The sequence below is a fragment of the Melitaea cinxia genome, chromosome 19 (genome assembly GCF_905220565.1).
Source record: "Melitaea cinxia chromosome 19, ilMelCinx1.1, whole genome shotgun sequence".
Classification (NCBI taxonomy): domain Eukaryota; kingdom Metazoa; phylum Arthropoda; class Insecta; order Lepidoptera; family Nymphalidae; genus Melitaea; species Melitaea cinxia.
In genome coordinates this window covers 5,952,832-5,967,379 of record NC_059412.1, presented here as the reverse complement: position 1 = coordinate 5,967,379, position 14,548 = coordinate 5,952,832, and the positions used below count along the sequence as shown (strand labels likewise).

At 29.9% G+C, this 14,548-nt stretch overlaps 1 protein-coding gene across 1 annotated transcript in view; it reads left to right on the top strand.

The window, feature by feature from the left end:
* The window catches only part of LOC123662682 (head-specific guanylate cyclase), a 76,298-nt gene extending 68,377 nt beyond the window's left edge, over positions 1 to 7,921 (top strand). The window contains exons 11-14 of the mRNA XM_045597486.1: positions 522 to 665; positions 950 to 1,104; positions 6,147 to 6,288; positions 7,832 to 7,921. Coding sequence (XP_045453442.1) covers positions 522 to 665; positions 950 to 1,104; positions 6,147 to 6,288; positions 7,832 to 7,921 — 531 coding nt within the window. The remainder of the gene's footprint in view (positions 1 to 521; positions 666 to 949; positions 1,105 to 6,146; positions 6,289 to 7,831) is intronic.
* The last annotated feature ends 6,627 nt before the right edge of the window (positions 7,922 to 14,548 follow it).

Sequence of the window (14,548 nt, the reverse complement as noted above, 5' to 3'; positions counted from 1 at the left end):
ATAGTGCTATATGTGCTGCTAATTTGCTTTCATTTCTGTAAAAAAATGGTATATGAGAACATTTTGATTCTCATTTAATTTTATCATCAGGCTAGATGTAAAGAGAAAGATGGTAGGATAGTCATTTTATATATTTGGTTGAAATTTGAGTTATTGCTCAATTGATACCTACTATTCCTTGCTTCACGTTTATTGCCTTTCTAAATATATTAACGACGTAACGCGACAATAAATTAATCGGACTATTCTCTGGCTTAGTCAAGGAAATTTTGTTTGTATTGAAACACATTGTGGGTTTGCAACAGACTAAAAATATTTACTAACGTTTTACATACAGTAGGATAGGTGTCGATTATCGTTACTATTCTTAAATTTTGATACTACTGCATAACAGTTATGTCTCCCGAAGATGGGCAGGCCTGTGCCCAGCGGTGGACTACAATAGACTCATCTGACTGACTGACACAAAAGATTGCTTGGAGTGTTTCCATAAACTATCAATTATGTTTAACATCTCGTAGGTGGAGACAATAGGAGATGCGTATTGTGTCGCGAGTGGACTACATAAAAAGATCGAAACCCACGCGCCGCAAATAGCTTGGATGGCATTACGTATGGTCGAGACTTGTGCTCAACATCTTACTCATGAAGGGAATCCGATTAAGGTATAGTGCTTATGCAATACAAGAAATACAAATTTTTCATTATTTTGTTGCATTATTGTATTTTTATTACATTAATAATAAATACAAAAATAATTAATTTAATAAAGTAACAAAATGTAATAAAATGAATAATCTGAGATAAATTATTTATATAACAAGAATCCTGCTGAAAATTTTCATTCTGTTATTTTAATCCCAACAATGTAAATTTTATATTTAAATTTACCGATGTAATAATTATAATTGTATTGTAGGCTATAATACATTTGTTTTAATTTAAACAGATGCGTATTGGACTCCATACTGGAACAGTTCTGGCAGGCGTAGTTGGTAAGACAATGTTGAAATATTGTCTCTTTGGACACAACGTCACGCTTGCTAACAAATTTGAATCCGGATCCGAACCTTTGAAGATCAACGTCAGTCCAACTACTTATAAGTAAGTTTTATTTTTTTTATCTCTATGAAAACGTTGTGAGATTAGATAATAAGAATTATAGATATTATTGTAGCTGTCAAATGAGATATGATGAGTGAAATATTATAGGATAAAGGTTGAATAAAAATAATTTGATAGATGCCGTCAAAGATGATATGGGTTAGAAAGGATTGAATGATGAGGTAATAGAAAATGAAAAAGAAATCGTTGTCCAGGACATACATCTTGCGGAATCAATTCAGGACATTATTTCCATCGATTTAAATGCATCTGTTGTAGGTATCTGTCGTCTGCAACACATGTATTAAATGGTCTACGTTTTAACCACATATAGATGTAAACATACGGGTTGAGAAATAACAAAAACAAGCTCACAAAAAAATCGCAATTTTTCACACTTGTTTTTGGTCCAAAATAGGTAATATAAACTCACAATTGTAACTAAATTTTATTATTGTTTATATTGAAATACATTACTTTTTTTGTATTATAAATATTACAACTTTTAATTATTTGACACTTACCAGACTAATTAAGTTGCTGCTTCATTAACGTCTCCTTTTAATAATATTCATTCCATTCCAATAATTGAGAGGCCGCGTCCAACCCAAAGTAATTAAATTATAGGACAATGGTTGGTAACTTGTCAAAAACAAGAATTTAAAAAAAAATATTGTGAAAATAATGTATTCTTAGAATTATATGGTGTTGAATTTTATTTATTATTTACATAAAAATATATGGCACACATATAAATACAATAAAAAATCATTACAAACACATCTATAAGTATGCAAAGGATTAGTTGCCGTTTAAAGAGATCTCTTCCAAGCAACCTTTCTTGATATGAAACTAAACAACACGCAACACTTAGCGTTGTTTACATGACTGAATGTAGCTACATAATATAATATACGTACAATTTCAATTGTTTGACATACGGACAGTATTGTTCATTTAATTAGCACTAGTAAGTAGAAGTATTTTTGAAAACTTAGTCTCAAGTCCTAAACATAATAATTCAAAGCAAGTTGTACTCATAATAAAATGTCGCATGCATTATCTTTTCTCTTATTCTACATCCAACGAACGAAGGTACGTTTGGCCTCGCTCGTACATTGTGGCTTTAGACATTGCCTCTTACGTTACGTACTCCACATTTTTTATATTTCACAACATCCACGGGCTTTTAGTTGCCCACGCCATTTGTACGATATAAAATATTTGTTTTATTTTAGTTACTCTACCTTAGAACAAAATCTTTCATTATTACTAACCGGGATTCGGTAGTAGTACAAATCTTCTACATAAATTAAAATATTCATTCAAGTAAAATAAAATGGTCAGCATCTAGATAAGTCATCTAATCTCTGTAAAAATCCTGTAAGTCTATTTGGTTTATTTTACATTACAATTAAATTACACGAAACTACGTATGTATAATAAATAATAATAATAATAATCTTCAACATACAAACACGGTTGTCTCTCCCCAAGTAGTCAACTAATTGCCTATGTTACAGGTAACGGCAGACTGATACAGCTTCACTTTTTTTAAATTAATATACATATAACTGGTACATACATCAATAAAAAGATACATTCCAATCACACTTAGGGCGGGAATTGAACCCGCAACGTAAAAACAGTCATCTTAGAACATACAAATATAAGTGAATATAACGCATACCTACATGGGTAGAAGTATATTTAATGAATACACAAACAAAGATGGCATAGATAGGGTGAGTAGACATTTACTCACCCTTGTCTTGAAGATACCAAGATTTTAGGGCGGGAAATGGGTATGCCGGAAAAGAGTTCTACTCTTTCATGACATGCATTAGGACGAGAAAGGAAAACGCTTTATGGGTATATGTGAAATCTATCACATAGGCGGACGAGTCCTAATATATAGTGCTCTGTTGACGTAAAGTATATACTTATTAAGGCTTTACTGATAGCAATATTGTTAGTATTGTTGAAGTTGAGATTTGTATTTTTTATGTGCACAAAGATACCCAAGTGATTCTATCAAGACTTACTGACTTTTAATTAAAAAAAATACCCTAATATTTTTGTCATAATAATATTATATTACCGAGACTTATAAATAATATTTAATACTAAATTTTATTAAATAGCATATTTTGGACATTTTTATCGTTTCTAAAACAGCAAAGATAGTTTCACTCCAAATTGGCTAACGTTTGATAGCTGACAGCAATGCAGTATGTTTTAATTTTTTATTGGGGCCATTTTAAATCTTTTTTGTACTAATATTTATGAGGCTTTGCTTGAAATTTATATAGTAAAAAAATAACACACGTACAACTACAACAAATATTTAGTTTAAAAATACATCATAAAATACTTTAATTGGTAATATTTCTTTCATTCTAGCATCTAGTGGAATTCACTATTCTACTTAGATAACAAATTATAAATAAATAAAATAAACGTCTCACACTCAACGGCCCCCGGTAGGATTTATTTAATTATCAAAGCGAAACGAATTGCAATAAATAAATAATTCGGTAGCCAAGGTTCACATTCTAGTTATTCATCAAAAAGCCCGCAAACGTTCACCAACCATGACTATACGAATGCAACATAGCTTTTTCTCAGTAGAATTTACATTCCAAATCGTTGTTAGCTTCAATCTTAACTACAGTTAATTAATGAAAATTATAATTTTCATTTGTATAATGACAATTCAGGAGTGATATTAAAGTATATTTGAATAAAGAAAATTTGGATTTTGTATGATCAAAACTAGAAATTCATTACATGAAAAACTATTCTAATTAAGTGATAAGACATTGTAGGAACTTGTGTGCGTTTCGCCACTATTTTTTTATTTCGTGAGATAATCCGCTACGCTTCTTCTCGGCAGATAAGTCGATATTTTTTTAATTACACAACATCCACGATCTCTTAGTTGCTCGTGCTTTTTGAAAACATCTTGCAATTTGTTAAATATCTGCGCATAGCTCATCTCTAATCGATTTTTCGGTTATAAAAACATTAAATTTTTATGTCTATAAAAATGGATCATCACTTTAGCCTATCGCAGTCCACTGCTGGACATAGGACTTCCCAAGTTCGCGCCAAACATTATGGCGCGCGAACTCATGTGTTTTGCCCATAATCACCCCGCTGGGCAGGTGCATTGGTGGATATTTGTAGATCAATACTTGAGAAATCCAACATACATACATACTACAGGGATGAAGTAAATGCTTCTGGGATCATTTTTGTCTTCTGTATTTTTAAATATTTCTTGCGTTGAAGGACCAAATACGATATTTTACGATATCCTTATCTGCAAACCGAATATCTATGCTAATATTATAAAGCTAAAAAGTTTGTTTGTTTGTTTAAAGTGTTAATTTTAGGAAGTACTGGTTCAAATAGAAATATTTACCAAGGAAAGCTATTAACTTTATTAATTTTGATTTTAATTTAATTTATAAACTCATAAATATAACTGCAGAAAATGCAAATAGTGAAGTTACATTTAAAATCGTCATGTACAAATTCACACGTACACGTAATTTTATATTTAAAAAAATATTTTATCAAGTAATTCAACGATGTATCAATTAGTAGAATTTTAAAATGTCTCTGATAATATTTGTTGTTTGCTTTGCGATGAAGTTTAAGCCTCCAATTCTCAATTCAATTCTCAATTAGTTCGCATCATTGTTTTTAATGTTGAAGTCCGTTGCTACGGCCGTTAAACTTTATCGAGTGTGTTAATTGATTGCCTTAATAAATGATAGTTATAGCATGACAAATATTTTTTATATATCACTGGTTTAATACGTTCATCTGAAATTGTTGTTAATATGACAATGTTCCTTTCCATTCCTTTCCATTCCTTTGACAATTATTTTTCATTTAGATAAGAATCTTAGGCGTTAAATCTTAAATACTTGTAATTAAACATCTCCTAAATTATTAAATTAGATGTAAAGATGTTTTATTCAAGCATATGTGGGTTCATAAATAGCTATCACAATTTGACTTTCACAGTAATAAATACTTAAGATTATATGAGTATTTATCAATTAATACATTAATTAATTTAAAATTATTTAATGTTATTTTTGATAAAATTTGTGTATTTATCTTTTATAGTTTAAATCAAACGGCGTGCAGATATTTTTGTATTATAATTTTTGTATTTTTACCCACATAATATGTTGATAGTTTCTCATGTAAGTTGTTTTCAATGAGAATAATTGTGTTTGCTCGCAAACGAAAAAAAAAAACCGACTTCAATTACATCGACAAGTAATACAACGTAGATCGACGAAAAAATAGTCAAGCAACTACGCGTTATCAAAGATTACTCAAAAAGTAGTTATCAGATCTCCATAAAATTTATATGTAGCCACATGATAAACATCAGCTTTCGATTAAATTAAAAATTATCAAAATCGGTACACCCAGTAAAAAGTTATTGCGGATTTTTGAGAGTTTCCCTCGATTTCTCTGGGATTCCATCATCAGTTCCTGGTTTCCTTATCATAGTACCAAACTAGGGATATCCCCTTTCCAACAAAAAAAGAATTATCAAAATCGGTACATCCAGTAGAAAGTTATGCGGTATAATACAACGTAGGTCGACGAAAAAAGCGTCAAGTAAAAACGCATTATTAGATATAACTCGAAAAGTAGTTGTTAGATCTCAAATAAATTTAAATGGGACCAATTGACACACACCACCTTTCGATTAAAAGAAAATTTGTCGAAATCGGTCCACACCGTCAAAAGTTCTGATGTAACATACATTAAAAAAAAAAAAAATACAGTCGAATTGAGAACCTCCTCCTTTTTTGGAAGTCGGTTAAAAAAAAAATAATATTCTTTAAACCTATATTTTTATGGCATTTCACCTAACTTATATGAAATCTAATATAAATAACGTATAGTGCGACTGAAAAGATGAATAAACAAAAATATTATCCATGCAAAACGCGAATGCAGAAGGCGGCAAAAGGCATTTGAGTAAAATAATGTAATTTTTCACGCAGGTGGCTAATAAAATTTCCGGGATTCGAAATGGAGCCACGCGATCGATCCTGTCTGCCAAATTCATTCCCAAAGGACATACCTGGAACGTGCTACTTCCTACACAAGTACACGCATCCGGGGACGGATCCCGACGCATCTCAGGTAAGCTATTTACTAGGATCTTTATACTACTAGGATTATTATACTAATTATTGATATAGATCTTATAACGATGTTACTTAATTTAAATTATTAAAATTAAATTATCTTAGAATAGATCTAAATTTTTAACAAACAATGAGTAAAGCTTAAAGCTTTAGCCTTAGGCATATTGGCCTATGACTATACCAATAAGTGATGCACTCAGAAGGCAACCTCTTCTTATTTACTTCCTGAACCTTAGCATCCTATAAACTACCTTCATTTTTAAGCCAGGTATAAGTTTAAGGGTCCTTTGAAGGTGTTATGAGCTATGGGCAAAATAGATTGTCTTATGTCAGGCATCAAGTCTGCTCGTATTGTGTTTGGTGACTTCGTCAATAGAAATTCTCAGATAAAAATCCAAGGATTTCTATTTTTCGCTTAACTCTTATTAAAATTCAATTATGATAGTTCTATTTTTTCCTTTTTACTCGTTACAATAAAAACTTCTGTGTATAGGACCTACTACCTAGTTTTTAAATATTTCGTAACTTCATAGCAAAAAATGTTACCTATTGCTATTTAATCAACTAAATGCTGCTTGGAAGTAAGGCCCACACAATGGTATTCGCATTTGTACCACAATGTATCATGCATAAATAAATCATCAGATAACACTGACCTACATTAGAGCAAAAATATAAAATTAACTATGTCCCATTATTCAGTATCGTGTATGACTTGTGCGCTATAAGGTTTATTTAACTCATAAATATATGTATTCTGGTACAGGTGAGTCATTTGTATTATTCGCTTTGACATGGGTTGGTCCGGAATTATGGGTAACCTTCATTAACCAAATTGCGGTTAGTTTTGTACACTCACTGTTATTACTGTTATATATAAGCTTAATGAACCATTACAGTATTTGACTGTTAACATACAAGTATTTAATTACATACTTACTTACTTCTCTGGCTCAGCGACCCGAAGTGGATCTTGGCCTCCGACACCAAAAGTCTCCATTTAATTACATACATTTTATATATTTATATTTAAGTAATATTAAAAAAAATAATCTGGAGCAGCCTCATTGGGGAATTACCTCGACCGTACAGTGAAACACAGCTAAATAATACTGTTTTCAAGCAGTGTTGTGTTCCTGTGGTGAGTAAGGTGATCCGAACTCCTGGGGGGGGCATTTGAAGGGTTTGGAGTGAAGGCAATGCGTTTGCGATGGTGAGCGTGCGAGGTGAGCCACATGATTGTTTTCCGACCCGATTGTTTAAAAAAATACTAAAGCAGTGTTGTGTTCCTGTGGTGAGTAAGGTGGTTAGAGCTCCTGGGGATCGGAGAATTTGGAGGTAGGGTTGACAATGCGCTCGTGATGGTGAGCGTGCGAGGTGAGTCGCACGCATGTTTTTCTACGTAATTGGTTTAAAAAAAATCATTAATTATTAAAGTAAATATTTATCAGCAACATTAACGAGATATCTGAAAGCACACAAGTAAAATTAATAAAACTATTTGGATGTTATATTGCTATTTTTTTTTTATTGTACAGGTAAAACATATAGAAGACGCTTTAAAAGAGTTTGGCATCGGAAAGGGTAAGACCAGCGAAGCGGAGTATGAAGGATCAACATCGTCATAAAAATTATAATAATTTAACATTCCATTTTGAAATATTGAATTGTAAATAGACGTTTTAATCACAGTGCTTTTATTCAGTACTTGAAACTCCAGCGTAAAATATACCACCAAAAACATTTTCATGTAAAATGTTGCCAAGACGAGATCATATGGCTCGCACTGTCAAAAAGTTATCAGATCTCTTGTAGAGCCAAGCTTCTAACTCTACACGCCCTAACTCTACAAGCCCTAACTTCACAAACTCTACACCTTAGTCAAAATATGTGGCTTGGCCGTTTCGCTACCGTCACGTGGGTGTAAGGTGAACAATTTTTTCACTGTTTTTGACTTTTCTGTCATACAATAGTTCTATTAAAGAAAAAATAAAAAGAAGAAGAATAATTGATATACATATAATACAAATAAAAATAAAAAGAGAAAATATATTTATATAAATGAGACAGGAAAGTCTCCACCTTCGACCGCATCGTCACTTAACATCAGGTGAGATTGTGGTCAAATGCCTGCCTATTTGTCGTAAAAAAAAAAAAAAAAAAAAAAAAAAAAAGTCATCTACAACATCGGCAGCCGGTAGTAACGAAACGGCCAAGCCACATATTTTGACTAAGGTGTAGAGTTTGTGAAGTTAGGGCTTGTAGAGTTAGGGCGTGTAGAGTTAGAAGCTTGGCTCTACAAGAGATCTGATAACTTTTTGACAGTGCGAGCCATATGATCTCGTCTTGGCAACATTTTACATGAAAATGTTTTTGGTGGGATTTCACTTCTTTTTGTAAGTTGCTTATGACAATATTATAGTTGCATTTTACCTCCGACACATTTTATACCATAAATATCATCCAATCTTCACCATATTCGGTTTAAGCACGCTGTTTTTGATTTTATGTTGAACTGATATGCAAACGGTGATCTCCGCCAAAACTTAAATACCAAAATTACAAAATGTAAATTTTCGACATAAACTAATAACCGATTTTTATTTTTTTATGTATTTTATTATTATTATTAATAACAAGGAGTCCCTATATCAATTTTCAGACCTCTAGCATCAAAATTTGCGGAAGTCTCATACAAACTTCCATCTCCTAGTTTAAGGGGTTGGGGGGTAAAAGTTCCAAGTTTTAGAATTTTTTTGTTGTTTTTGTACTAATACTAGCTTACATACCAAGTTTCAGCTTTCTGGGACTTCAGGAAGTACTCTATGAATTTTGATGATCATCAGTGAGTGACGAAATCGGGGTTTTTTAGATATCAATAAAATCTAAAGTATAAGAGCTATGCAATTGAAACTTTATATGTTTAATAAGTTCACTATTGATATCATATCCCCAGAATTTTGTTTATCTAGTATAATCCAAACCCAAGTTATGAGGGTTCAAAAAAACGACGAAGCACTTCGAGAAAAGATAGGTAGTGCTTTTCGTTTTTTTTTTTTTTTTTTTGTTTCGTCTTGGCGGGGGCACTACCGTGCCCCCAGATGATAGTTAAATTTTTTAATTAAGAAATGTTTCACGATCTCATAATTTTAGTAGTATATTTCGATATGTATATTTTATTATATTGAATCAATAATTTTAACCGGACTTTTAAAATTAGCATGTTGAACGAATAAGAAATATTTTTTTTATTGTTATTTTTTTTTGTAATTTGTAACTTCAATTGTTTTCCTGTTTCAAAGCAGATGACGTCACAGTACTTTATTTATTTTATTTTTATAACAATTATTTGTACACTTCCTAACCGCTTTTCTATGCCCTGCCCTATACCCAAAGGTTGTCTGGAAGGAATCGCTCTTTTAGCTATAAAACCCTTTGTACAGCTTCCTCTAATTGTACTAGTTTTGTTTGTTTAATAGCGTGTTGGAAACAATATTATTATTATTATTATGTATTATTATTACTTGATGCCAGAATTACAATGATGATTTGAAAAATTAAATATCAAAGATCATATATTACATCAAATAGGAGGATAAATTTTACAATTATGTTTAGGTACATTTATTTCTTGAAGCTAAAACATAATTTGAAAAAATATATGATACTAAATTTTCTTTTACTTTTAATTATTTACCAAAATTGAACATGAATGTAAAAATTATTGTATTAATATACTAAAATACTCAATAAGTGTTTATACGAGTAGAATCACTATAACATTGCATGCCTAATTATATCGTGTCATTTAACATTTCATTAATTTAAGCACATCAATATCTGTCTAATTAGGTGATCGAAAATACAGCACATGCTTAATGTATATTAAAACATCATTAGTTTTAAATGTAAATGGCACGAACGCTTTAAATAGATCTCAAGATAAGTTCAAGTAATCTTTTAAATACTATAAGTACGGAGAACGAATGAATGAAATCGAAAATTCGTCTCAAGTTACTTTTAATAATCCATAGTTCCACTAGACTAAGATAAGCTTAAAATTAAAACCAAATAATTTCGTTATTATTTTAACTGGAACATTTTTAAGAAAACTAAACTGCGTTACATTTTAAAATTACCAAAAACTCGGAAAGCTTACGTTATTGGCGATTTTATTAGCATACTAATGAATCCAGATATAAAAAGAGAGTAATCAAGGCTGTGCCTATACTCATACATTTTGTACTAGACAAGGCAGCGCGGGTACGCTGCTAGTGTATCTAAAATAACGTTACTGATACGATTCTGCATTTTAGAAGTATATTTAAATATAAAATTATTTCTAATTGTGTATAACGATATTTTATAATCGGGGGCTTAGAATACGTGCTCGATTTGAGTAAGTGTAATATAACTTACTTATTCCTTAAATAAGTGGTAACTAAAAACCCTAACTTCATACAGAGGGTCAACTGTACCTGCATTATATAAGCGAAGAGTAGTATCTTTATACTATTTTCTAACATATATACCAGTAATTTAGTGAACATTAGAAATTTTACATTATTCGATGCGATACCTTTTTCATTACACCACACGACACGATATATTATAAGATTATCGTATGCTCTATTAATTTAGTAGATATTTGTTTTAAACACGAGTCATGCTAAATCTTTTACATCGTTCAAGCGTTAACTCTATAAACTATATTAGAAAATAATATGTATGTAAAAATGTAGTAATAATTTAAAAAATTACCGTGAAATGCGTGATTTGAATCTTAAATTAGTCCACGAACGCGATTATTTTAAAATTTCCGATATTTCAGCGTCCGTAAGTCCCGTAGAACCAAGAATGTTCATAGTGAACGTGAAAATTTAGAAACTTATAGCAGTCTATGTTTAGCACTTCACAAATATTTCGTATCGAATGATGTAAAAATATTTTAGAAAAATATGTATTAGACCCGTAATCCTGTATAAGATTTTATTAAAAACAGCTTTGTGGACTATTATTGTGTAAATAATTTTTTAAGTAAAATAATAAAAATTGTAGATTTAGTTGTAGTTCTAGCGTTCCGTATAAAGCTATATTTGATAAGGAAATGTAAATAAATTTGAATCTGGGATAATTACGACTTATTTAACTGTATAATGCATTTGCCGATGTATATTGATAGGATTATCTTGGCTATGCTACACAGCTACGTAGACTATAGATTAGCCTAATTGGCCTAATGTTCTAGCTATATGAGCTAAGTCGATATATACATTCCTTGTCATTTCATTCAAAAATAAGAAATATGTAGTATATTATAGAGTTTCGATTTCATTATCATAATTAAATTAAATAAAAAAGTAGGGGATTATTAATCACTAATAAATAATTTTAATGATTATTTGTTTTCATTATGTTTTCATTAAAATATTTATAAAAATGAAATAAATGTAGTTGTCTTAATTGTAATTACATATCTTGACTTTTGATATTTTTTTTTGTATATCTTTCTTTACGTGTTTTCTATTTAAATATAGAAACATAAGGAAATTTTCTGACTAAGAGTCTGTTATAATATAAAAAAGACCTTTATTCTCAAGGATTATTATTATTGTAAAAAAGCTTTATGATTTTGGAAATGCTTCTTTGTAACCAAAAAGTTGTTTTTTTTTTTGTATAGCTTAACTATAATAAAACATAGCGAACAATTTAATGGTGAGTAGGCCTAAAATTTTATTTCTAATATTATAGTAATTAATATTAAGGAATTTCATATATTGTAACAATGGAAAAGCGTATGTTCTAAACTAGTTAAAAGCTTACTGCGATAAGTGTAATTATTATAAGATTTTCAGAAAAAATCGTACACTGTAAACACATTTCGAACAAATTTAAAATTTAATTATAATGAAAAAAATACTAAAAATGTTACATTATATTACATTTCGACCAAAAAACTCTATTATTAATTTGTCATAAATATTGAAAAAATATATTAGTAATATATTAAATTATTTTTATCTGTACTGACAAATAATAAACTTGCATAAATGCACATAGAATAATAATAAATAATATAATATAATAGTAATGCTATGCTTCAAAGTATCATCACATATCGCTTAAAATTGTTAGTGGAACATCTAGTCACATATATTAGTAAGTATCGCGTTGTACTGTAAATAGTTGCTCTATGTATTAGACAATAAAGTTAATTTTCTATTTACAGAAAAGGTCTGTAGTTACAAACGAATAAAAACTCTTATGGTTTAAACTAAATTTCTATTCAAAATAACGTGATTTCTGAAACATGTTTACATGTATGGAACAAATTCATTAGCTTAGTATGGCATTGTTTCTTAACAAACGAACTTTAAGCCTAAACAAACTGGAAGTCTATTCACTTTAAGAAGATAGTGACTCATGGTTGCCACCCAGTTTAGCCACGCTTTTTTACCAATTAGACCAAAGTAAGTTAGAAAGTGCTCAATATGGACACGGCTTTCTAATTTACGATGATTAAGCTTCAATCCTTTTCCTACGTGGATAATGAGGCCTATGTCCAGCAGTGGGATGTTACACGCTTAATCGCGATGATTAAATTGGTTAAGACGCGTAGCTTAGCGAAGTGACAACAATGAGTTACTACTTTTTTAACGCGAATAAACTATGTCATCAATGACTTGCTTTTTTGAAATATGTATACTTTGTATAGAATCTTATATAATAGTACTTCCTACATGCTAAACAGGTCACATAGCTTTGTAAATAGAAACGTAGGCAAAATCTTTATTATCATCTTTAAGGTATAGAATACCTAAGCTTTAAAACTTAAAACAATATAAACTTTTAAATCTGTATATCTTTTAGAAATTACACCAAGATTTACAACTATTTTTATTTTATTATATATGTAAAAGATTATAAAACATTCTTGATATACTCAAAATAATATAAGAAATACTTTGAACCCGAAATCTGTATTGTGAAAGTAATTGTATGTGATTCTTTCTTTTCTCTTGTAAGGTGTAAAATGAATAAGTGTAAGGTTGAATTCTGTGTATTGCCTAATTGATCGGCCTTCTTCTAGATTTAATGACGTCATTGAAGTTAGAAACACTATTAAGATTAAGCTATTTATATTTCACGATGTATGTCTCATAGGATCTTGCCGTGAAAACGTGTAACTGTGATTGCACTATTAGAGAAAAAATTATGAAATAAAATGTTTCTTTCAAAAAGGTGTTTTATTTTGCTTCTTTATTCCAGTGTCTGTCTTTTCGGATCATGTTGGTATATCACTGTCTCATTTAAACATAAAAAAATTTATTATGGTATTTATTTTTCTAATTATTTCAATACACGGTAATATAATCTATTCTAACAGATATACATAAAATATTTCAATGTTGTTGAATTCTTTAGCGGAAATTTTTTAATATTTATAGTAACATATACAATAAAAGTCTAAAATGGAAAATTAAATGCCTTCTTCGTTGAATGACTATTTAATGTTACAAACATTTCTACATATTGTTTAAACAATTAAATTAAAAAAAAAGTAAGAAGTCTTTGGTCATAGAAATATTTTTAGAAAATAATGACCAAAATAATTTCAAACATCATAAATCAAACTCCCATTGCGTTTATTCAGTCGTAAATTCCAACCTCGTTTCACGTATTTACATTATAAACGCTAAATAACTCTTAAACGGCGTAACATCATAAACAGCGAATATATGCTCAAATTTATGGTTAAACACAACATGCCACTTTTATTGATCATTCGGGTAAAATTTAATTCAGGCTTTAGTGGTATTATGAAAAAACGATTTTTATTTTATAGTTTAATAAGTGCCTGACGTTACGAGTCATTGCGTACTCGTTATTTTCATTTTCATTTTTACGATCTCATGCTAGCTATTAAACGAAAATATTACGAGAAATTTATATGTAAAAGAACTTTGGGACGTAACGCCATCTGTATCAGTATAACATCAGTAATTTGTTTTTCATATTTGTTCCCTAAATATTTTTTCCTTCATGACATATTGTGAGAAAAAAATTGATTCACGAAAGTATTAAAATTAAAAAGATTTTTTTTTTGCTTTGGTTGGCAGTTTTTATGCATGTATTTAAATTTTGAATGTCAAGTGTACTTAATAGTACTGTGAATCAATACTGATAAAAATCTAAAAAAAGAAATAATATGTTAGTAAGATAATCAAACCCTAATTATTACTGATTCTAAGATT